The sequence below is a fragment of the Boleophthalmus pectinirostris genome, unplaced genomic scaffold, assembly GCF_026225935.1.
Source record: "Boleophthalmus pectinirostris isolate CB_2022bp ecotype Guang Dong unplaced genomic scaffold, ASM2622593v1 HiC_scaffold_14, whole genome shotgun sequence".
Lineage (NCBI taxonomy): Eukaryota > Metazoa > Chordata > Actinopteri > Gobiiformes > Gobiidae > Boleophthalmus > Boleophthalmus pectinirostris.
In genome coordinates this window covers 34,521,447-34,546,181 of record NW_026571047.1, presented here as the reverse complement: position 1 = coordinate 34,546,181, position 24,735 = coordinate 34,521,447, and the positions used below count along the sequence as shown (strand labels likewise).

Sequence of the window (24,735 nt, the reverse complement as noted above, 5' to 3'; positions counted from 1 at the left end):
GTGTGTGTATATGTATGTATGTGTGTGTATGTATGTGTGTATGTGTGTGTGTATGTGTGTGTATGTATGTGTGTATGTGTATGTGTACATGTTTGAATAGTGTTTGTGTTTGTGTTTGTTCAGATGAATGTGACGACGGTGCGGGAGAACCTGCCCAAAGGAGATTTCTCCATAATGACAGAGATGCTCAAGAAGTTCCTCAACTTCATGAACCTCACAGTGAGTCTCACCTCAACGGTCCAGTCCTGGTCCAGTCCTGGTCCAGTCCAGTCCAGGTCCAGTCCTGGTCCAGTCCTGGTCCAGTCCTGGTCCAGTCCTGGTCCAGTCCTGGTCCAGTCCTGGTCCAGTCCTGGTCCAGTCCTGGTCCAGTCCTGGTCCAGTCCAGTCCTGGTCCAGTCCTGGTCCAGTCCAGGTCCAGTCCTGGTCCAGTCCTGGTCCAGTCCTGGTCCAGTCCAGTCCTCCAGGTCCAGTCCTGGTCCAGTCCTGGTCCAGTCCTGGTCCAGTCCTGGTCCAGTCCTGTCCAGTCCAGGTCCAGTCCTAGTCCTGGTCCAGTCCTCCAGTCCTGGTCCAGTCCTGGTCCAGTCCTGGTCAGTCCTGGTCCAGTCCTGGTCCTAGTCCTGGTCTAGTCCTGGTCCTGGTCTAGTCCTGGTCCTGGTAGTCCTGGTCTAGTCCTGGAGTCCTGGTCCTGGTTTAGTCCTGGTTTAGTCCTGGTCTAGTCCTGGTTTAGTCCTGGTCCTGGTTTAGTCCTGGTTTAGTCCTGGTCTAGTCCTGGTCCTCGTTTAGTCCTGGTCTAGTCCTGGTCTAGTCCTGGTTTAGTCCTGGTTTAGTCCTGGTCCTAGTCCAGTCCTGGTCTAGTCCTGGTTAGTCCTGGTTTCCTAGTCCTGGTTAGTCCTGAAGTCCTGGTAGTCCTGGTGTCCTGTTTAGTCCTGGTTTTGTGTTTTTCAGTGCGACGTCGGGACCACGGGGCAGAAGTCGATCTCCAGAATCATCGACTACCTGGAGCACTGCTGAAAAAACTCTTACTCTTATTTTTTTTATATTTTATTCTTATTTCTCAGACAAACTTTATCGACAAAACCACCAAAACATGTTGAGCGTACGTTCCAGTTCACGGGCGTCTCCACAGCTCGGCCTCCGCGGTTTAATCGTCCCGTTTCACACGAGGACTCGACCTGGAGCTCGCGCCGCTCGCTTTGTGTGATCCGGGACTTTTAACCGTCTTCAGCCAAAACACGTCATCGACCAATCGCATCTCCTCCAGTTTATGCTTCCTTTCTTCGTCGAGAAGTTTCCAACGCCGCGTTACGGAGCCACAACTGTTCCACGAAGCCGCAGAGAACGTTTCCGTGACTTGAACCCGGAGCTGTGGACCTGCCCCTGAATCCACCGTCGGGTTTCGATCCAAACGCTTCCAGAAAGTTCAGTTACGTTTTTGAGGAGACGGGGTTTAGTTCGGATTTTAAAACGGACGTGCCAAAAGTTTAGAAAGTGAATTTGTTTTTGTGATTTTAAATCCGTGTGTCGTTTGTTCGTTCGTTTTTCAAAATAAAAACAAAAATAAGAAAACAAAAAAAAACAAAGATTTTCTTCATTATTTGTCTCCAAAACCAAAATGAAAAAACAGATGATTTGTTTTTTTCAGTTTTTTATTTATTTTGTGTTTAAATAAAAAAAGGGAAAAAAATGGATAATGGACTAAACCAGGTCCCGGTCTCAGTTCTGGTCTGGTCCTGGTCCCCATCCCGGTCTCAGTCCTGTTTTAGACCTGTTTTAGTCCTGGTTTTCCTGGTTTAGTCCTGGTTTAGTCCTGGTTTCGACCTGGTTTAGTCCTGCTTTAGTCCTGGTTTAGAACTGGTTTAGACCTGCTTTAGTCCTGGTTTAGAACTGGTTTAGTCCTGGTTTAGACCTGGTTTAGACCTGCTTTAGTCCTGGTTTAGACCTGGTCTAGTCCTGGTTTAGACCTGTTTTAGTCCTGGTTTAGACCTGCTTTAGTCCTGGTTTAGACCTGGTCTAGTCCTGGTTTAGTCCTGGTTTAGACCTGGTTTAGACCTGGTTTAGTCCTGGTTTAGACCTGGTTTAGTCCTGCTTTAGACCTGGTTTAGTCCTGCTTTAGTCCTGCTTTAGACCTGGTCTAGTCCTGCTTTAGACCTGGATTAGACCTGGTTTAGACCTGGTTTAATCCTGGTTTAATCCTGGTTGAGTCCTGGTTGAGACCTGGTTTAGACCTGGTTCAGACCTGGTTTAGACCTGGTTTAGACCTGGTTCAGTCCTGGTTTAGACCTGGTCTAGTCCTGGTCTAGTCCTGGTCTAGTCCTGGTTTAGTCCTGGTTTAGTCCTGGTTAGTCCTGGTTTAGTCCTGGTTTTAGACCTGGTTCCTGGTTTAGACCTGGTTTAGTCCTGGTTTAGTCCGTTTTCCGTTTTTTCCATTTTTCATTCAACCACAAAATCGAAAACTGAAAAAATGAATCATCTGTGGTTTTTTTTTCATTTTGGTTTTGGAGACAAATAATGAAGAAAATCTTTTTTTTTTTTGGTTTCTTATTTTTGGTTTTATTTTGAAAAACACGGATTTTCCCATTTTATTGTTTTTCGTTCTTAATTGAATTTGAAAAGAGCGAGTGGTGGAACTGGTGTTTTAAATGTGAAATGTGAAGGAAACAAAACATAACTCCAGATTTTTTTTATTTTTTTTATGAGGAAACGACATTAGAACCGATCAGAAAAAACGTGTAAAATAATTTCTTTAATGTTCCGTTGGATGAAACACGGGAGATTTCTCTGTATTTTCCGGAGCCGTTTGGATCAGACTTTCCCGGTGGCCGTTTCTCGTTTTCTCGTTTAAACTCGTGTCATTTCCGTCACGTTTTGGTTGGCGTTTCCTCGTCTCTCCACACTCCTTCAGGCGTTTACGGCGCGTTTGTCGCTTTTGTACATAGTTTTTTCTGTAAATAAACCTTTGTGTTCCGAGGATCCGAGCGGAGACGGGAGCCGGACAGAGGTCAGACTTTTCAATGGGACTTTCTATTTTTTCCTTTTGTAAAAAACGTGTTTGTCGGACAGAGGCGGCGTTATTTGTACATAATTTTAAAATAATAAAAAATTGCTACTTTCAGTATTTTCTGGTGTGGGCTTTTTTGGGTCGCTGAATGTTTGTGGAACTGAGTGGACTTTTATTTTTCTTTCATTTAACGGTTTAAGTGATGAATTCAACACTAAATTCAAACAGTTTTAATAGAATTCTCTGCTGTTTCTTTTACTTTTTTGGCATTTTTTGAGCAAACTGGGTCCATTTGCCTCTTTCTGGTCAAAAATGCGTCTAAATCTAAGTTTGTTCTGCCTCCTGTGGCCTCTGTCAAGTACTATGTGACATCACGCAGCACTGTCCTGATCACAGACAGGTGTTTCTGATACAAACACCTGTCTGAGGGGCGGAGTCTGGAGTCTGGACACCTGTTCGACCAATCACACGGCACAACAGTCCAGCACAGAGCGACATTTGTGCTCGGATCACGACGGGACATGGCGGTGCCCGGTGGGCGGGGCTGGCGTCTCCTCACGTCTCGCCCGTAGACGCCGGTGTCTGCACTCGTCACGTCATAATCTGCGTCTGACTCATCAGCGCCGTGAGTCCAACCCACAGACCACAGGTGTCAAACATACGGCCCAGGGGCCAGATCCGGCCCTCCAAGACCTTTAATCTGGCCCTCAGCTAATTTTCTACTCAAATATTTTAATGATATTTTCTATTAAAATGGTGTTAATTTTGTGTGGTGTTTATCACAGCAGCGTCTCCAGCGTCTCTGTACGTGGCCCCTCCCACCAGAGCAGCACAAATGAAGACTTGTCTCTTTCCAAACGCTCTTAAAGGACGATCGTTTTGACTGTTGACCGTGACACCCTCATCAGAAAAATGTCCAACATGAGAAAAGTGGAGCCGAGTGCAGGATTTTACAACAAAAATGGACTTATTCCTGTTTACAGACAAGTTCATGTTCAAACTTTGTGTTGAAATTGTATTTTTCTTAAAGTTTCAGGTTGTTCATAATATTATAATATTTTGTAAAAGAAAGAGTTCATCAATTCAAAAAGATTTGTGTAATAGATTTGTGTTTCTCTGCACAAATATTTGAACTTCTTGTTATTTTTGGGGTTTATATGACATGAGTTTTCTGACACTTTGGATCAAAGTCGGTTGGACACGACCCCCAGAACAACATGAGTTTGACTCTCCTGCCTTAGACTCTATAAAAACTGATACAAACTGAGTGCCTCGTCTCCACAGAGTTTAGCTCAAATGAAGCTCCCGTTGCCGCGGTGACAGGAGCGAAACTGAAGCCAGGTTCATATTTGGAAATGTGACGGCGAGTATCATAACGACATGAGCCAATCATGACTCAGGAGGTTAAATGTCCAGAAAGCAGCGAATATCACACAGACGCAGTGTTTCTGTGGTTCCTCAAAATAATAAGGAAACTTTTAACTTTTATCATCAAACTTTAAATAGTGTGAATAATAAATGTATTTAAATCGAGGCTCACGAAACACATGATCTGTTGTTGACACTAGTGGGAGGGGCCTCGGGGGATGAAGGCGTCTGATTGGTCCGTTATTTATGTTCAGATCTTGATTTAGGGACAAAATAGAGAAATTTAAAACATCAGGATCCTGTGTCATGGATTCAGAAAAACATTTAAGAGCAAAACGACGAGGCCACAGCAGCAGAGACAGAGACGAGCCACAAGATCCTCACGGAAGAGCCAGAGTCAGAAGGAGCCAGAAGAGCCGCCCGGAGCACTTCCTGCTCCATTTATATATATGGACTTTGGTTCAACCTGAAAACTCAAATGTCCTGCTGTAGTTGATCGTAAAGAGTCTGTGACAGACACGAGTTTGACCCAAAAGTCACATTTTTAACAAATCTGCACGAAAATCCCAAAATAAGTCCAGAGACCCAGAGACTATTTTAAACACTTTTACACAGAGAATCAGGAGAATAAAGTGATGTTAGTGTTTCGTGGCTGTGGACGGAGTTTTATGTTCAGTTTCACTTTAAAGGTGAATTTTTCTAGTGGAGCTTCTGCCACCTGCTCGTCTCCATGCAGATGTTTATGTCCTGCAGTAAACTCCTCATCTCTAGTCTGATTCCTGAGCTGGTTTCACTTGGTGGAAACCGTGTGACCTGCAGCATTAGGATTCGTTCACTCGACAGTAGACGGGACTTTTTTTATTGAACCAGTCGCTGCTGTTTGGTCGTGACGTTTGTAAAGCTCCAAATCCTGTAGGAAGAAGAACAAGAACGACTTTCCCCAAGATCAAATTCACCAAACATTCTCTTTGTTCTGACTTTAAATCCTCGATCTCGGGAATCGTCGCCAACACAGAATGTCTGTCTTCGTCTCCGTCTCGACGTTTTGTTTACTGTTGTGCTGAAACACAAAAGTGACACAAACATTTCTCTCCAGCTCGAGATCAAGAATCAGAAAACACAAGACACTTTGCAAAAACCCTGGAAGTGTGAGTTCAGGCTCCAGCCAATCAGAGAAGAGACAGACATTCTGTGTTGGCGACGATTCCCAAGAAAAAAGAGAATGTTTGGTGAATTTGATCTCGGGGAAAGTTGTTCTTGTTCTTCTTCCTACAGGATTTGGAGCTTTACAAACGTCACGACCAAACAGCAGCGACTGGGTTTGGAGGCAGAAATGTCGTGGATTTGATTCAAAACAACAAAAAGGTTCGTACAGAAAACTTTTTGACATATTTTAGAAATTTATTATCAAAAAATACAATTTCACAAAGTTCTGTGGGTTTTTATAAATTAAAATTCTGGACTTTGTGAAGATTTGTCCGTTTGGTTCATGAGAAAATGTTACAGATTCAGACTTTAGACTTTAGACCCTGTTTTGTCCTTCAGTAGAAAAATAAAAATACATGTTGATATTTTTAAAGTGCCCAGATTTACACAATTTTCTTGTGTAATGTGGCACTTTTAAGCTTCAGAATTAAACAGCAAAATGCAGAGTAAATTCACATTGAGTCATTTGCTTCCGCTGCTTCTTCCCCACGTGTTTTCTCCAGGTCTTTCCTCCAGGAGCGCGGCGGCGGGCTGTCGGAGCTCCGGGGCGGGCGGTCGGAGCTCCGGGGCGGGCTGTCGGAGCTCCGGGGCGGGCTGTCGGGGTTCCGGGGTGGGCCTGCAGTGCCCCGGCGGCGGCGGCGGCGGCGTGTGCGCTCTGAGCCCCGCGGGAGCCTCCTGGAGCAGCTCGCTCAGGGTGGAGATGTAGATCTGCGCCATCTGCAGCGTCTCGGACTTGGAGAGCTTCTTGTCGCTCTCCAGGTTCGGGATGACGCTCCGGAGCCGGTCGAAGGCCACGTTCAGGCCGAGCATCCTGCGTCTCTCCCGGGCGTTGGCGGCGAGTCTCCTCCGCCTCTGCGCCCGCTCCAGCGCGCTCTCGTCCGGCTGCAGAGAAGAAGACCAGGAGGTCAGGAGGTCAGGGTCATGTGGGTCAACAAATACACTCACCAGACTTTCAAATTAATAAAAACTGGGACAAAAAATAATAATAAAATAGTGAAAACGAGCGCGTGATTGAGGAAAACAATCCGTGTGTCATTCGTTCATTTGTTTTTCAAAATAAAACCAAAAATAAGAAAGAAAAAAAAAATGTCTTCATTATTTGTCTCCAAAACCAAAATGAAAAAACATAATGATTCAGTTTTTTTCAGTTTTCGTTTTTGTGTTTAAATGAAAAATAGAAAAAAATGGATAATGGACTAAACCAGGACTGAACCAGGTCTAAACCAGGTCTAAACCAGGTCTAAACCAGGACTATCGGGACGGGCTCAGAGTTGCACCCGCGTAGACTGTCGGGTGATCAGGACTGAGACTGAAACTGGGATCATACTGGGACAAATTCAGGACTGAGACCGGGACCACACCAGGATTGAGACCGGTTCGGTCCTGGTTCGGTCCTGGTTCGGTCCTGGTTCGGTCCTGGTTCGGTCCTGGTTTAGTCCTGGTTTAGTCCTTTATCAGTTTTTTCCATTTTTCATTTAAACACAAAATCAAAAACTGAAAAATTGAATCATTATTTGTTTTTTCATTTTGGTTTTGGAGACAAATAATGAAGAAAACTGTTGTTTTTTCATTTTCTTATTTTTGGTTTTATTTTGAAAAACGAATGAACGACTGACACACAGATCGTTTTGCACTCGACCCATTCGTGACTTATTCACGACAATATTTGGTGTTTTCTTTGTGTTTTCTGTAATTTTACCCAAACAAACATCAGTTTGTTTCTTTTTACAGTTGTCAGGGATCAGATTCGTAATTAAAGAAAACTGTTCTGGACTTGACTCATTCGTGACAAACATGAGTCAGTCACATTTTCTTTATGTTTTGGTCGTTTTTTAAGCTGATTTTCTGTATTTTACCAAAACAAATGACTTGAGTTTGAGTTTCTTTCTCTCTTTATTGTCAAGTGTTTTAAACTGGTCAAAAATAAAGACACCTGGGACATTTCTTGTATAAAACTGGGACAAATCTTGGTTTTATTTTTTGTATAAATCTGCTGGGACACGGGACACAGACTCAAAACTGGGACTGTCTAGACACTGCTGCGAAAGTTCATTTAGATTTGAGCTTCACAAAGTTACAAAGAGCCTGAAACAGAGACACATCAGCAATCAGCGGTTTTAAAACGTCCTGAAGCTCCTGAAATTTGCTCAGATTTTGGTCCTTCCACTCAGTTTATTAGGTTTTAACTTCAGTGATCATAGATTATAATTTGGGTGACCAGACGTCCCTGTTTCCCCGGGACAATCTCAGCATATTTATACAAAACCACTGATTTGAATTTAAGTTTTGCACAAGAAATGTCCCTGATGTCCCTATTTTTGACCAATTTAATACTTGCCATCAGTAAAGAGAGAAATAAACTCATATTTGTTTAAGTAAAATACAGAAAAAATGCTTAAAAACGACCAAAACACAAAGAAAATGTGACTAAACTGACTCATGTGCAGAACAGTTTTTCTTAATTACGCACAAGTTTACGCACAATTTTATTATGAACAAACACCACAAAATGAGTGTCCCAGTTTTTTTATTTATTTGAAATTCTGTCCATTTCCAATTAAATCTAAAAAAAAAAAAAAAAAAAAACTAAAAAAAAACTGGGCTCTTACTTTCATATTGTGTTTGTTTACGGCCTGAAATAAGTAATAATATCAGTTTTAAGCGTGAATCCAACTTAAAATCCAACTTAAATGTTTCTAAACGCGGTGCATGAGTCATAATAATAGAGTTTTGAGTTAAAAATAAAAGATGAGACGGAGATAAGTCGGTGGTGTTACGTACGGAGCAGAGGTAGTGCAGAGATCCAGCCTCCAGCCGCAGCTCCACCACGGCGTGCGCAGGAGGCGAGGCCCGCGCGCTCTCACAGCCGCCTCTCACGCGCTCCGGCCCGGCCCCGCTGCTCTGAGGCTCCGGCGGCACCAACAGGCTTCTCTTCTCAGGCATCGTGCGTAAAACTCTGCTCCAGTGCGCGTAAAACTGTCCTCTAGTGCGCGTAAAACTCTCCTAATGCGCGTAAAACTCTGCTCCAGTGTGCGTAAAACACTCCTCTAGTGCGCGTAAAACTAGTGTGCGTAAAACTCTACTAAAACTCTCCTCTAGTGCGCGTAAAACTAGTGTGCGTAAAACTAGTGTGCGTAAAACGTAAAACTCTCGTGTGCGTAAAACTCTAGTAAAACTCTCCTCTAGTGCGCGTAAAACTCTCGTACTGTGCGTAAAACTTTGCTCCGTTGCGCGTGAGTTTGTGGAGTTTGTGGAGTTCGCGGCGGGTTTAAGTAGCGCGCGTGTGGGGGCGTGGAGAGGGTCGCGTGGAGAGGGTCGTGTGCGGTGGAGGCGCGGGGTGTGTGCGGGGGCAGAGTGGAGCAGCGGGGGGGTCATTGAGCGAGTTCATCAAAAGGGGATTAGAGACGAGCGGGTGGCCGAGAAGAGGAGCCCAGACGCGGCCAAGCAGAAGAACAGACACGGGCCGAGGAAGAAGAGGAGAGATGAAGAAGAGAGGAGAGGAGAGAGAGATGAGGAGGAGAATGAGAAAGAGGAGGGCGAGAAATGAGGAGATAAAGAGGAGAGGAGAAATAGAAAGTGGGGGAGAGGAGAGATGGGAAGGGGAGGAGAAAGAAAAGGGGGAAAGGAGAGGAGGAGAAACAGGAGAGAGAGAGATGAAGAGAGGAGGAAGAAAAGGAGGAGAGGGGAGTGGAGAGAGGAGGAGAAAGGAGGGAGAGAGAAGAGGAGAGGGGAAGAGAAAAAGGGAGAGAGGAGAAAGAGGAGAGAAGAGGAAAGAGGCAGGAGAGATGACAAGAGACGAGGAGAAAGAGAAAAATGAGGGAGGAAAAAGAGGAGGGTGAGAGATGAGGAGGAAAGGAGGGAGGAGGAGAAAGAGGATGGGGAGATGAAGAGAAGGAGAGGAGATGAAGAAAGGAGAGAGGAGGGAGAGAGAGGAGAGAAGCTGAACATCATCCAAGCACCAGGAGCCTTTTTTAGTTTAAAAGTTCTACAGTGTCTCAAAAAACTGATCTAATTTCACAGGCCGATAATTTTGTCAGTTCTTGTTGAAATAATCTCAAATTTTCACAGAATGTTTAGAAACAGATGAAGATTTTATATTTATTGTGTTTTATTTTTGTTGTTTTTTCAGGTTGAGTCGTTCATTTTGTGTGTTTAATCTGCTCCTCAAACTCAAGACTGAAGCTTCAACACAACATCTGGAGAAACGTCATGTGACTTGGACTTGAACCAAACCTGTGTCGAGTTGAACTAAAGGATCTGGACCAACATCAACATCAACGTCAGAAGAGCAAGAAGCAAGAGCAAGTTCATGAAAAACTCTCGTGAAGCTCCGAGAGTCTGAAAGGAGAACAAGTCTGGAAACCCAGATTCCTCCAGTGAGGCTTTTGTAACCCAGAAGAGTAAACGTGCCATATTTCTTTTATTTAAATGCACTCATTTTATTTTGAAAAATGTTTATTTTGGTAAGAGGAAGTGTGATCCTCTCGCTCTCTTGACTTCCTGTTTGTCAGTCACGTTGGGTGATAATGACCTTCTTATTTGTTGAGAGGAATTAAAACCCGCCTCAAGATTCAGTCTCAGAGTGAGTGAGTTTTTTAGGCTCTGGACGCAGATGCGAGAGGCTGTGTGACGACCACTTTTATTTTTGCTAAACTAAATGATTATTTCGTTGAATCCATGTGTGACCCTGAGGGGCCGTGACGGTGTCTGTCCCATGTTCCTGCTAACACAGCATCTTGGCTGGGTTTTTTGTGTGTGACGATTAAGAAAACAAAGACAAGACTGGATCTGGATTCTTCTTTGGAGGAAACGGCGAGTCTGTCCCAGAACTGAGAACTGAGAACTGAGAACAACCTTCTTCTCTGCTCGTCTTATCGAACTCATCACGTGGTAACGACTCAAACTACCACAGCGAGGATCCTGTTGGAACATTGACTTTGTCTCTACTGACTGAAGATTCTGAGCTCAGTTGGACTAAGGGTGAATTATTCTGCACAAACTAAATGGAAACATTACTGCTGTTAATTTGTAACAAATTTTATAATTTTATTTTATTTCAACTTTCTATCCAATACAAATCAAGCTTGTTCAATCTCTGTCTCCAGGCATCTCATTTACTCTTGCACTATTATTATTCCTGTTGTAGTCCTGGAGAACCTCGTGCCTGGTCCAAACTACTAGATTACTTTACTTTACTTTACATTACTTTACTCTACTATTCTCGAGTCAGGGGTTTCGCTTTGGAGTCACCACATCCTTTAGTCCTGCAGAAGGAGACTTAAAAGTGTCTGAAAAGATTTAAAAGTCGTGAAATGATGTGTCCACGCAGCAAAATCATTTTACTGGACGAGTTCTCTTCAAATAAATGAACTTTAGACGAGGATGAAGCGTCTCAGAACGAAAACAACATGAAAAACCTGATAGAAGTTTGAAAATCTTGATCAGATCAGAGAAATGTTCAGAGAATAAATCACACTTCCTCTGTCATTTCCAGCTCCAGTGTCTGTGGAGTTTTTTTTTTAACATGAACAGATTTTGGCTCCATGGACTCTGGCTCCAGTTCACTTTGTATTGAAACTCCCTCACTTCTCTCTCTGTCTCTGCTGCTTTCTGCCTCCTCGTTTTGATCTTAAAAGTTCACATTCTCCCTCCGCTCTTCGTGATCCTCGGGTTTTTATTTCAACATTTTGATCGTAAATCAGTTCCTGGAGCTCGGCCACAAATTCCGGCTCCTGTGACGCCGCGTTCGCTCGATCCTCCGTCCTCGTCTTTATCTGGGGTTTTCAGATTCTACAGTGTCATGATTTCTTACTTCCAGACGGCGGCGGCAGAAAGACGAACGACCCGATGAAATCACTCTGTACTTTGTCGAGAAAAAGCCCAAAAGTTTATTCACAAATCTTTAAGTTCATATTTTCTACTCATGACTAAATGTTGTGAAGTCGTCTGAAACACAGAAATATAAACTGTGACTCCAACACAACGTTTTCCAAAGTCTGGGTCGTGATCCTCAGGTGAGTCACAGGATTTTGTTTGCGTCGTCTCGATCTGCAGGTGGATCTGTGACGTGCAGCTGTGACACGTGACAGAGTGAAGCTTCTGACCTGAGCTCAGTGTTTCTGTGTTTGTTCTGTTTTATGTCTGAATTCAGATTTTCTCTTCTCACAAAAATGAAGCCAAAGCAGAAACCGAAACAGACTGAAGCTGCGTCTGATCTGCTGCTGCGTCTCTGATCTCATCCTTCTCCATCTGAATAGAAACTTTGAAAAGTTAAGACTTTTTGTTTTGGATCATTTCTAATCTTTTTGTGATTATTTGATTGACAGTTTTGTTCCAGTTTTGAATGTTAAAAAGAAAAAGAAATATTCGACTTCTCCATCCTCCATGTTCTTCTTCTTCTCTGGGGTCGAGTCTCAGGAGCATCAGTCTGAACAGAGACTCCCAGACTTCCTTCACCCCAGACACTTCCTCCAGCTCCTCCAGTGGGACCTGAGGTGTTCCCAGTCCAGTCCAGAGACATGGTCCCTCCAGTGTGTCCTGGGTCTCCTCCTCCTCCCGGTGGGACATGAACACCTCCTGAGGGACACGTCCAGGAGACATCAGAACAGACGTCCTCCCCTCAGACGCTCCTCTCCACGTGGAGGAGCAGCGGCTCTACTCCGAGCTCCTCACTCTGTCTCTGAGGGAGACGCCCTGCGGAGGAAACTCATGTCGAGCTCTTGTATCTGGGATCACGTCCTTTGGGTCATGACCAGATTCATCTTCTGGATCCTTTTATTTCAGTTTCAGTTTCTGTTTTTCATTGTTTATTTGTTGTATTATTTCTGTATTTATTTGCGACACAGAGAGAAACATGCAAACTCCACACAGAAAGACCCGGGGATCGAACCCAGAACCTTCCTGCTGTGAGGCAGCAGTGCTCGACACTCATCCACCGAAACTTTAAAACTTTTAAAAACGTTTCACACTTGAGTAAAACGAATCGATCACCAGTGTTGGGAAGTTTACTTTTAAAATGTAATCCCCTACAGATTACAGATTACAGATTACACACACCAAAATGTAGTTTGTTACAAAATCCATTAAATAACTTAAAGTGAAAATGTACTTAAAGTGAGTAATGTAATCTGATTACTTTGGATTACTTGAGTTGTTGTAGAGAAACAAAGACGAGGAAATCTTCACATAAGAAGTTTTGTCTGATAAAAGAAAATAAAAAGTCCAAACTTTACTGAACCAAATTAAAAATATTATTGATAGAAAACGAAGAAACACGTCCACACAGCAGGATTTAGTCCTGGTTTAGTCCTGGTTTAGACCTGGTTTAGTCCTGGTTTAGACCTGGTTTGAGTTCTGGTTTAGACCTGGTTTAGTCCTGGTTTAGACCTGGTTGAGTTCTGGTTTAGACCTGGTTTAGTCCTGGTTTAGACCTGGTTGAGTTCTGGTTTAGACCTGGTTTAGTTTCCGGCAGTGAGTGGAATTGCCGGAAAAAAAAAGAAGAAAAAAAAAAGGGATTTAGCCCAAATGTGAAAACAGGAAAATCCCTCTGTTTAATCCATTTATTTGAACAAAGTAACTGTAATCCAATTCCCACTCACTGAAACAGTAACTGTAACTGAATACAGTTACTCATCATTTGTACTCTGATTACTCTGGTACTGTTACTCCCTCGGTCACGATCAAATCCCCTCATGAATGTTCAATGATGAAAAAAATCCAAGTTTATTTTGTGATTTGTGAATAAATTTGATGTTTATTGACTGAAGGTTTGTGATTTTTAAAATGTGGATCCACAGAAAAAAAAAAGAACCCGGAGAACGTGAAGAACGTGAAGAACGTGAAGAACGTGAAGAACGTGAAGAACGTGAAGAACGTGAAGAACGTGAAGAACGTGAAGAACATGAAGAAGTGCTGCTCTGCTGCACGTGGAGCTCGAGGAGGAGGAGGAGGCTTGGCAGAGGGATAGAGGGATGGAGGAGGAGTGTGTGGTGGTGAAGGGGTAGAAGAGGAGGGGTGGAGGAGGAGTGGAGGAGGAGGAGTGGAGGAGTGGAGGGGTGTTGGTGTCCGTGTCCGTGTCCGTGTCGGTCGACAGTTGTTGTGTTTCGCTTTGTTAAACCCAATGAAACGACTCAACGAAGCAACACAAAGATCAAAACAACAGGACACACGGAGAGAAAGAGAGAAAGAGAGAGAGAGAGAGAGGGAGGAGGAGAGGAGAGAGAGGAGAGGAGGAGGAGAGGAGAGGAGAGAGGGAGGAGAGAGGGAGGAGAGGAGGAGGAAAGGAGAAAGAGAGGGAGGAGAAGAGGAGAGGAGGAGAAGAGGGGGGGAGAAGAGAGGAGAGAGGGAGGAGGAGAAGAGGAAAGGAGAGAGAGAGGGAGAGGAGAGGAGGAAAAGAGGAGGAGAGGAGGAGGTGGAAAGGAGAGGAGGAAAAGAGGGAGAGAGGAGAGAAAAAAGGGGGAGGGAGAGAAGGGGGTAGTAGGAAGAGGGAGAGAGGGAACAAGATGGAAAGAGGTAGAGAGGGAGGACAGAAAAGAGGTGAGAGAGGGAAGGAGGGAGAGAGGGAGGATAGAGAAGAGAGGAGGGAGGAGGGAAGTGAGAGGAAAGGAAAGAGGAAGAGGGAGGGAGAGGAGAGAGACGAGAGGGGGAGGGAGAAAAGGAAAGAGAAAGGAGGAAGAGGGGAAAGGAGAGGATATAGAAGAGAGGTGAGAGAGAGAGAGAGAGAGAGAGAGGGAAGGAATGAGAAGGGAAAAAGAGAGGAGAAAGAAAGAGAAAAGAGGGAGGGAGAGAAAGAGGGAGAAGAGAGAGGACAGAGAAGAGAGGTGAGGGAGAGAAGGAAAGAGAAAAGAGGGAATGAGGAGGAAGAGAGAGATGGGGGAGGGAGGAATAGAAGAATGAAAAGGAGAGAGAAAAGTGGGAGGGAGAGAGATGGAGAAAAGGAGAGAGGGTAAAGAGAGAGAGAAGATCAGAGGAAGGAAGAGAAAAAGAATGAAAGAGTGAGGGAGGAGAGAGAGAGAGAGAGAGAGAGACAGAGAGAGAGAGAGAAAGGGAGAGAAAGTCGATAAACAAAAGAGGTCCCCTGTTAGAAAAAGAAGAAGAACCAGAGAAAAGTCGAATAAAACAAGAGAAACAAAAGAGACACAAACACAAACACACACACACACACACATAAACACACACACACACACACACATAAACACACACACACACACATAAACACACACACACACACATAAACACACACACACACACACAAACACACACACACACACACACACACACAAAAACACACACACACACACACATAACACACACACACACTTCATTTGAGCATCAGTTCTCAAACATCACACAGACACGACAGACACATGAACAGAAAAGAAAGTTTAACTGTTTAAAGTGAAAATCACTGGAGTTTGTTTATCGTCTGTGGGATCAGACTCAGTACTGAGAATCATAACACCAGTGAAGGATCCATCCTCCATGTTCTTCTTCTTCTCTGGGGTCGAGTCTCAGGAGCATCAGTCTGAACAGAGACTCCCAGACTTCCCTCTCCCCAGACACTTCCTCCAGCTCCTCCAGTGGGACCTGAGGTGTTCCCAGTCCAGTCCAGAGACATGGTCCCTCCAGTGTGTCCTGGGTCTTCTCCTCCTCCCAGTGGGACATGAACACCTCCTGAGGGACACGTCCAGGAGACGTCAGAACAGACGTCCTCCCCTCAGACGCTCCTCTCCACGTGGAGGAGCAGCGGCTCTACTCCGAGCTCCTCACTCTGTCTCTGAGGGAGACGCCCTGTGGAGGAAACTCATCTGTGTCGTTTGTGTCCACATGAGAGTGTTTCTCTGTTTCAGTCTCGCTCCAGTGTCTCGTGTCCTCCTGCCTCACTGATCTGATCCGTCCTCACGTTCCCCCTCAAACCCTCAGCTCAGACCAGCTCCAGCTCCTCATCTCATGTGTGTTTTGTGTCTCTGTCCCTCGACTCTGGAACCAGTCGCTGTTAGAGATCAGAGGCCGAGTCTGTATTTGTTTTTAAATCATCCTAAAAACTCACCTTTTTCACTGGATTTTAACAAGTGACATGAACATTTGTTGTTGTTGTATTTTATTATTTTCTGTGTTTTTAATACTTGTTTTGTGTTTGTGATTTTGTGATTTTGTCTCTGTTTGTGTCCAGCACTTTGTCCAGCTGTAAAGTGTTTAAAGTGTTGCATAAATAAAGTTGGTCTGGTCTGGTATCGTGGATCTGGTCCTTCGGGTCATGACCAGAGCTCATGACCAGCATCACTGCCCACGCCGCACCTGTCCACCTGTCAGTCTCACGCTCTGTCCTCAAGAGGAACTGGAGAAGTTCAAGTCCCAAATGCTCATTGTTTTTAAAGTCAGTTTCATCTAATGGAAGTTCTGTTTTGTCGTCACCTCGTGTCTCTGATCAATTTCATTTCTGTCCAGCGACTAGATCAAGAATCAGAAAACACCAGACAGTTCGTAAAAATCTCAAAAGTGTGAGCCAATCAGAGAAGAGACAGACATTCTGTGTTGTCGACGATTCATCAGATCGAGGATTTAAAGTCTGAACAAAGTGAATGTTTGGTGAGTTTGATCTCGGGGAAAGTCGTTCTTGTTCTTCTTCCTACAGGATTTGGATCATTACAAACGTCACGACCAAACAGCAGCGACTGGTTTAATAAAAAAAGTCCCCGCCTCCTGTCGAGTGAACGAATCAAAGTGAAAATACAAATACAAAGTGAAACCGGCTCATGAATCAGACTGAACAGTTTGCAGCACTGACGTTAAAAATCTCCCAGTACAAAAACTACAAAAGTCGGAGCAGGCGACAGGTGACGGTTGTGACAGGTGACAGGGGCAGCTCTTTGAAGCCCCGCCCCCTTCCTCTCCCGCTGTGCTCAGCCCCGCCCCCTGCCCCTCCTCCTCCAATCACACCGATCGATCGGCTCGGCCAAGTGGATCTTCAGAAACTTCAGAACGACAAACTGGACGAGTGTGAGAAGGAACAGCTGAAGTTCCACTCGCAGCAGCAGTAGAGTTTGTACCCTGTGTATTACCTGGGTAGTAGCAGTAGTATTTGTAGTAGTATTAGTAGTATTAGTAGTAGTATTCGTAGTACTTGCAGTAGACGTCCTGCTGTGAGGAGCCAATGAAACGCCTCATCGATCTGGACACGCTTCAGGACTCTCTGTGATCTCCTCCTGACCACACGGGAATCTAACCCACAACCTCCGCTCAGAGACACCGGGAGTCCAACCCACAACCCCCGTTTCCATGGAGACGCCGCCGCTCTGCCCGGAATGTCCCGCAGTGTGACTTTACACAGCTCCGCTTTACAATTCTTCAGTTACAGGAGGTTTTATCGCTCAGACATCGTGACGGTGAGCGAGCTCGCCTCTCCACGGATCTGACCTGGAACCTGGTCTCCATGAAGATAGAAAGGTTTAATGTCATACTGCGGAACATTCCAGACAAAACAATAACGTCTCCATGGAGAAAAGTGTTTGAAAAAAATAGAAAAGTCACACAAAACAGCTAAAAAGATCTAGTTTAGTCCTGGTTTAGTCCTGGTTTAGTCCTGGTTTAGTCCTGGTTTAGTCCCTGGTTTAGTCCTGGTTTAGTCCTGGTTTAGTCCTGGTTTAGTCCTGGTTTAGTCCTGGTTTAGTCCTGGTTTAGTCCTGGTTTAGTCCTGTTTAGTCCTGGTTGGTTTAGTCCTGGTTTAGTCCTGGTTTAGTCCCTGATTTAGTCCCTAGTTTAGACCTGGTTTAGTCCTGGTTTAGTCCTGGTTTAGTCCCTAGTTTAGACCTGGTTTAGTCCCTGGTTCAATCCCTGGTTCAGTCTTGGTTTAGTCCTTGTTTTAGTCTATTTCTTTTGTTTTGAGGTTGTATTTTTTTGTTTTTTTGTTTGTAAGGCAACCTCACTAAACCAGGACTAAACCTGGACTAAACCAGGACTAAACCAGGACTAAACCAGGACTAAACCAGGTCTAATTTACTGTTTTAGTTTGTTTGTTTTGTTTTTATAAAGAAAATCATTTCATATTCTGCAGAAGTGAGTTAAACTTCCATAATATTGAGTGTTTCTGGTGTTGGTCACATGACTCTTCACCCCGACTCAGACGAACTTTACTGATCAACAACGAAATGATCTGGACACAAGAGTCGCACAGAAACAACGTCATAAATAACAAAGACAAAACATATAAATGTGATCAATTCTAAATAAGTCGCAAAAAAAAAAAAGATGAAGAGACAAAAGTGTGAAATAAACTGAATTCTATAAATGTAAAAGTACAAGCCAAAATAAAATAGAAAAATAAGTAATAAAATATAAAATCTCAGTTTTATTCAAGACGACAGAGAAAAACAAAGAAACAATGATCTGATGATTGACAGGACAGTTGTAGGGAGTATTATCTGTGACATCAGGCTGAGTTGTTGTACAGTTGTAGGGAGTATTATCTGTGACATAAGGCTGAGTTGTTGTACAGTTGTAGGGAGTATTATCTGTGACATAAGGATGAGTTGTTGTACAGTTGTAGGGAGTATTATCTGTGACATCAGGCTGAGTTGTTGTACAGTTGTGTTTGTGTGTTATTCCAGTTGTGTCCAGCAGGGGGCAGCAGAGTCTCAGCAGTTTCACTTTTCTTTTCTCTCTGTGACTGCGGAAATATTTTCTGTTTCTGTGTTACTTTAATCCACTGTTTCAGACTGAGATTTGGTTTAGACCTGGTTTAGTCCTGGTTTAGTCCTGGTTTAGACCTGATGTAGTCCTGGTTTAGTCCTGGTTTAGACCTGATGTAGTCCTGGTTAGTCCTGGTTTAGACCTGATGTAGTCCTGGTTTAGTCCTGGTTTAGTCCTGGTTTAGTCCCTGGTTTAGTCCTGGTTTAGACCTGGTTTAGTCCTGGTTTAGTCCTGGTTTAGTCCTGGTGTAGTCCTGGTTTAGTCCTGGTTTAGACCTGATGTAGTCCTGGTTTAGTCCTGGTTTAGACCTGATGTAGTCCTGGTTTAGTCCTGGTTTAGACCTGGTGTAGTCCTGGTTTAGTCCTGGTTTAGTCCTGGTTTAGACCTGGTTTAGACCTGGTTTAGTCCTGGTTTAGTCCTGGTTTAGTCCTGGTTAGTCCTGGTTTAGTCCTGGTTTAGACCTGGTTTAGACCTGGTTTAGACCTGATGTAGTCCTGGTTTAGTCCTGGTTTAGACCTGGTTTAGTCCTGGTTTAGTCCTGGTTTAGACGTGGTTTAGTCCTGGTTTAGTCCTGGTTTAGTCCTGGTTTAGACCTGGTTTAGTCCTGGTTTAGTCCTGGTTTAGTCCTGGTTTAGTCCTGGTTTAGTCCTGGTTTAGACCTGGTTTAGTCCTGGTTTAGTCCTGGTTTAGACCTGGTTTAGTCCTGGTTAGTCCTGGTTTAGACCTGGTTTAGTCCTGGTTTAGTCCTGGTTTAGTCCTGGTTTAGACCTGGTTTAGTCCTGGTTTAGTCCTGGTTTAGTCCTGGTTCGTTCTTATTTAATATTCATTTATTAATAATTCTCTGTTCCTCTTTTCTTTCCTCTCTCCTCCCTCCTGTTTCCTCCACTTCTCTCCTTCTCTCTGTTCCTCTCTTTATCTCTCCTTTTCTCTTTCCTCCCTCCTTTCCTCTCTACCTCTTTCCCCCATTCCTCCTTCTCTCTGTGCTTTTTTCTCTCTCTCCTTCTCTCTGTCCCTCTCTCCCCTCCCTCCTTTTCTCCATTCTCTCTCTCTTTTCTCTCCTCTCTCTCCTTTTCTCCCTCCTTCTCTCGCCCCTGGAGTAGATTCTCTCTCTCTCCGTCTCTTTCTTTTCTCCTGGGATCCGTTTCTCCGTCTTCTTCTAAATATTTGATGCGTCTTTGATTCTCTGGAGGTTTGGAGACACGACTCAAAAAACCCGGAGCTGAAGTTTGGTCCAGTCTCCAGCTCCAGCCCCAACCACAAAAAAAAAAAAAAAAGAAAGAAAAAGAAAAAGAAAAAGAAACTCCACCTGAAAAAAAAAAAAAACCCAAACAGAATCCTTCATGAGCTTCGGGCGGAAAATATGCAAAAATATGAAGCAGGATTCAGTTTTTCCCTTTACAGTTTGAGGAGACGTTTCCATCAAGATTTTCTGAACATTCTGCAGATAAAATCTGAAATATTCTTGTTTATACATTTTCGTTTTCATCTCTACGTTTTTACTTTTATTTATTTGTACGTTTGGTAAAACGTCAGCGGTGATTAAAGGAACAGTGAAAAAACTGTCCAAGAGGAGTTGTTCAAACCCTCAGGACACAGGGCAGATCCAGGAGCAGGAGGATCATCACCTGATCTTTTACAGTTTTTATCTGTTTCTCTGGTCTAGAACGATGTCATTGTTAAAACATGTTTGTGGTGTTTTATTTGAAAGTAGAGTTAATGTCAGGACTGTTTCCTTGAGACAAATTGTCTTTGTGTGTCCATCTACAGGAGGGGGACAGTTGGACTCAGATGTGAATGTGTTTGTTCCAGTCGTCTACAAACACAGTGACGTCCAGGTTCTGCTGCAGCTGTGAGGAAGTTCAATGTTACAGTTGATGTTTCAGGAAAAAGGAAGATGTTTAAGAACAAAACACAGAGCACAGATGAACAAAGTAAATAAACCAACTGAAATGATTTTAAACACATTTTTCTAAATGTAACTTCTATTGAAACAGTGATTGTGTTTCTACAGGGTGATGTGGCACTAGGAGACTTTACACCAGATGCCCTCCCTGTTACTGCGTTTAGAGGAAGAAAAGCAGCACACGGTGAGTTTTGTTTCTGCAGATACACTTCTAATGTTCTTGTTCTTCTGTTCTGGTCCATTATTGTAGTAATAAATACTTTAAGTGTATTTAAACATGTAGAACAGAGTAGATGATCAGAATGTGATCATCATGTGTGATTCTGTACTTGTGTGTCTCTGTGTGTTTGATTCTGTTTAAGACAAAACAGAAATGTGGAAACTAAAGACTGTTTTTGTATTATTTTACAGAATTAGATCAATTAAATTAAATTATACAAACTTATACATTTCACGATAAGTTAACATAAGATAAATCTGCACATTCAGCAGGATTTGATCAAATTTCATCAACATGAAAAAGTGACGTTCATGTTGTGAGAAAAATATGTGTAGAGGAGATAAAATAAGTTTCAAAGCCTAAACATCATTTTATTGCCTGTAACTGTTTTCCACAACTTTTTCACGCAAAATCCAACGACCTTTTTTTTTCAGTGAACAGAGACGATTCCAGCGCAAACCCAAAGTGCGTTTATTTCACCATCACGGGAAAAAATATATATTTACAAAAGATATAAAAGTTCAAAGCAGCTCAGGGTCTTACAGGTTTATTCAAGTTTAATTTGAGACGTTTTTATGAAAATTTAATGTCTTTTTCACGTTCTGTTTCTTTGACCCAGAAGAAGAAGAAAAACAAAATTCTCCAGTTTGTGTTGATTTATTTTTCAAACAAACGTGAAAATGTGGAACATGTAAAAGGTGATGGAAGAACAAAACACACACACACACACACACACACACACACACAGACACACACACACACACACACACACACACACACACACACACACACACACACACACACACACACACACACACACACACACACACACACACACACACACACACACACACACACACAGAGCCTCGCACTCGTAAACAGAGAGACTTCAGGTCATCGTACAGTTCAGTCTGGGAAGGATTTTGTGAAAAAGTGATGATCAAACCTCCATGTTTGTTTTCCCAGTGGGACGTGTCTATTGTCAAAGTCGATCTTTTCAAGTCTTTTGAACCATTTCACTTTTGTTTCTGGTTCTGATATTGTCATATTTTAGTTTTGGGATTCGGACATCGTCATCGTTGTGGTTGTTGGATCCAAACAGCGGAAAATGACTCCAGAAATGTGTTTGTGAACTTCATAAATACAAAAGTGAAGTAAGTTACATCAGTTCAATTTTGCAAAGGAAACTGTTAAATGGTTCTCATCATTTATCAAAGGGAGAACTCAGTGTGTTCAGGTAAATGGAGTCACTTCTCAACAATGAGCCAGTCCCTTTGGGGTGCCACAGGGGTCTGTACTTGGCCCCTTGCTTTTTTCCATATATATTAATTTTCTCCCTCCATGCTGTCCTCCTGTTAATGTTCTGATGTTTGCTGATGACACTGTGTTGTACGTCTGTTCAAAAACACCTGCTCAGGCTGGTGCACACCTGAGTCACACCTGAGTCACACCTGAGTCACACCTGAGTCACACCTGAGTCACACCTGAGTCACACCTGAGTCACACCTGAGTCACACCTGAGTCACACCTGAGTCACACCTGAGTCACAACTTGTCTCAAAATGGCTTAGTGTGTCACACCTGATTTTGAATGTGAAAAAAAACAGTTTCTCTTTGTTTTTCGGTGTGAACACAAACAAAAAACTGTGACTTTGAAGTGATTTTGCACAATGAGAAAATTCAAGCAGTGAAGTTAAATACCTCGGCCTCATTCTAGATGAAAATTTAAAATTTATCGGTCACACAAAATACTTAGTGAAGAAGATTAAGACTAGTGTCAGTTGCTTTCGTTTCATACGTAAAGATCTATCGCTCCAAACCTCTAAACTCTTCATGAACACAGTGATTTTCTCTCATCTGTCTTATTGTTTCACCTCATGGTCCCAGGCTCCTCAAACACACTCAAACCACTTTGTTCATTTTACAAACTGACGCTTAAGATCCTTGACAAAAGCCCAAACATCGGCACCACTGGGAAATTACAAAGAAACATCAACTTTTTAACTTTGAAAATTGTATCAATTTTAATCATCTTAAACTATTTTTAAGTGTCTTAACTGTGATACACCATTACAGTCAGGACCATAAAATGTTCACACAGAGCGAACAGAAGAGGAGAGACTCGTGGTGATTGTGTTGTTCAGGTACAGGACGACTCTGGGTCAGTCCTCGTCTGTGGAACCGTTCACCAGCTCATTTAAAATTGGAAACCAACAACAACAACAAATTTAAAAGGAAATTAAAATGATTGTATGTTTCCAATCAAAACTGCATCCACTGAAAATGTTCTGTATATATTTTATCTGTATGTAACTTATGTGTCTTGTAGTTTATATTTTTATATGAACAAGTGTTGAAAACTAACACTTGTGCTAAAACACTCAATGCATCTTGCTTGTCTAATGTGATTGTGATGTCCTTAATAAACATAAAAAAAAAAAGAAAAGTGAATCAGATGTGTGTGACTCAAACCTCCGTTCAAACTGTTTCTCTTCCCAACGGAATTGAAAAATAGTGAAAGGTGAAGGTGATGGGCAGGATTGATCCACAGGAAGAACCAAAAAGGAAACATTTGTCCGACTAAGAAATCATCCTGAGTTTACAGAGAACATTTTGTATGTGGAGCCACGACAAAACAAAATCCTGATCCTTCGTTCAACCTTTGTTACGAATTTAAAAAGTCGACACCAAAGTGAAAGTCTCCAACTGTTCACCAAGAAACACCTTCCACTGCAAAGACCAAGACGTGATGTTTGTGTAAAACCACAAGAACAAGAAAGTGCAGCTCAGTCTGTTTGTCGTTTTCTGCTGTTTGGATCCAACAACCACAACAATGACGATGTTCAACTCCCAAAACTAAAATACGACAATATCAGAACCAGAAACAAAAGTGAAATGGTCAAAAGACTTGAAAAGATCGACTTTGACAACAGACACGTCCCACTGGGAAAACAAACATGGAGGTTTGATCATCACTTTTTTGTAAAATCCTTCTCAGTGTGAATTGTACGATGACCAGAAGTCTGAAATTTGTGATGCGTCTGTTACGTCTCCATTTACGCTTCTCGTTGTTTTAAAAATGCCGTTTTTGTTTTTTTGTTTTGGTGAGTTCTCTTCTCGCTGGAGCAGATGAATTGGAGAGTCTTAAAGTGTTTTACTCGAGTATCAGGTCTGGATAAACTCTGGCTCCGTGTTTCACTTCAATACGATGACAAAAGCTCCTGAACACAACACGCTCAGAAGAGAATCATCATCTTTCCCACACCACGTGAAGGCACCATCATTTTTCTTCCAATTTCCTAAAAAAACAAAAAAAACAAAAAACACAATCAAATATTTTTAACTTCGTAAACTCTGCTCTGCTGCGTTCACACTTTTATTATTTGATTTTTTTTTTCTACGTGTGGAAAGTGCAGCGGTTGCTAAGGGCCACTCTCCATAGCAACAGCACGGAGCGGCCGGCGAGTCGATACCTGCTCCCCGACATTTACTCCACTCTGTTCAAACTCCGAACGCCCAAAAACACGAACAGGAGCCAAAAGAGAATCTCAGTGTTTCAGAAACGTTCAGAGTCGGTGGTTTTAAGGAGTTTTGGGGAAGTTTAATCGAGTTAAAACGGAGCCTGAAGTTTAAAATAATAATAATGTTCATAAATGGAGTCACATGTTCATCTGTAGGACCTCAGAGATGGTGTGAGGTTTTCACAAAGTCTCTTTAAGCAGCCTGACACTGTGATATATATGATAGAATTTGAAATATAATCTGTTCTTTTTGCTCGTTCAACATTTTTGAATCAGTCAAAGAAGAAATCTGAGCTGCACCGAAGTCCACAGATCAACAGAGGAAAAACACGTGACTCAAACCGTTTTCACAACAGCAGAAGTGTCCTGCTGTAGGTTTGTGCAACTTCTGGTTAATGTTTGTTCTGTGGCAAAATGTGTGTGTAAATGTGTGTGTAAATGTGTGTGTGTAAATGTGTGTGTGTGTGTGTGTGTAAATGTGTGTGTGTAAATGTGTGTGTAAATGTGTGTGTGTAAATGTGTGTGTGTGTGTGTGTGTGTGTGTAAATGTGTGTGTGTAAATGTGTGTGTAAATGTGTGTGTGTGTGTGTGTAAATGTGTGTGTAAATGTGTGTGTGTAAATGTGTGTGTAAATGTGTGTGTAAATGTGTGTGTGTAAATGTGTGTGTGTGTAAATGTGTGTGTGTAAATGTGTGTGTGTAAATGTGTGTGTGTAAATGTGTGTGTGTAAATGTGTGTGTGTAAACTCTGCTCTACGAAGCAAAAAGAGCTTAACTCCAGAGAGTAAAACTGAGAAAAAAATATTTATTTATTTATTTTGCACATAAACACAA

At 42.8% G+C, this 24,735-nt stretch overlaps 2 protein-coding genes across 3 annotated transcripts in view; one reads left to right on the top strand and one right to left on the bottom strand.

Annotated features, from left to right (window-relative positions):
• Window positions 1-1,799, top strand: part of LOC110162909 (wings apart-like protein homolog) — a 42,342-nt gene extending 40,543 nt beyond the window's left edge. For both annotated transcript variants that reach the window (XM_055150620.1, XM_055150619.1), the window contains 2 exons: window positions 124-219; window positions 946-1,799. In XM_055150620.1, the coding sequence (XP_055006595.1) occupies window positions 124-219; window positions 946-1,011 (162 nt within the window). In that variant the 3' untranslated portion in view covers window positions 1,012-1,799. The remainder of the gene's footprint in view (window positions 1-123; window positions 220-945) is intronic.
• Window positions 1,800-6,034: 4,235 nt separating this feature from the next.
• atoh1c (atonal bHLH transcription factor 1c) lies at window positions 6,035-8,515 on the bottom strand. The gene is made up of 2 exons (XM_055149945.1): window positions 8,354-8,515; window positions 6,035-6,454 (listed from the first exon to the last, which is right to left on the bottom strand). The coding sequence occupies exons 1-2, from the start codon at window positions 8,513-8,515 to the stop codon at window positions 6,035-6,037; spliced, it is 582 nt and encodes a 193-aa protein (XP_055005920.1).
• Between the last annotated feature and the right edge of the window lie 16,220 nt (window positions 8,516-24,735).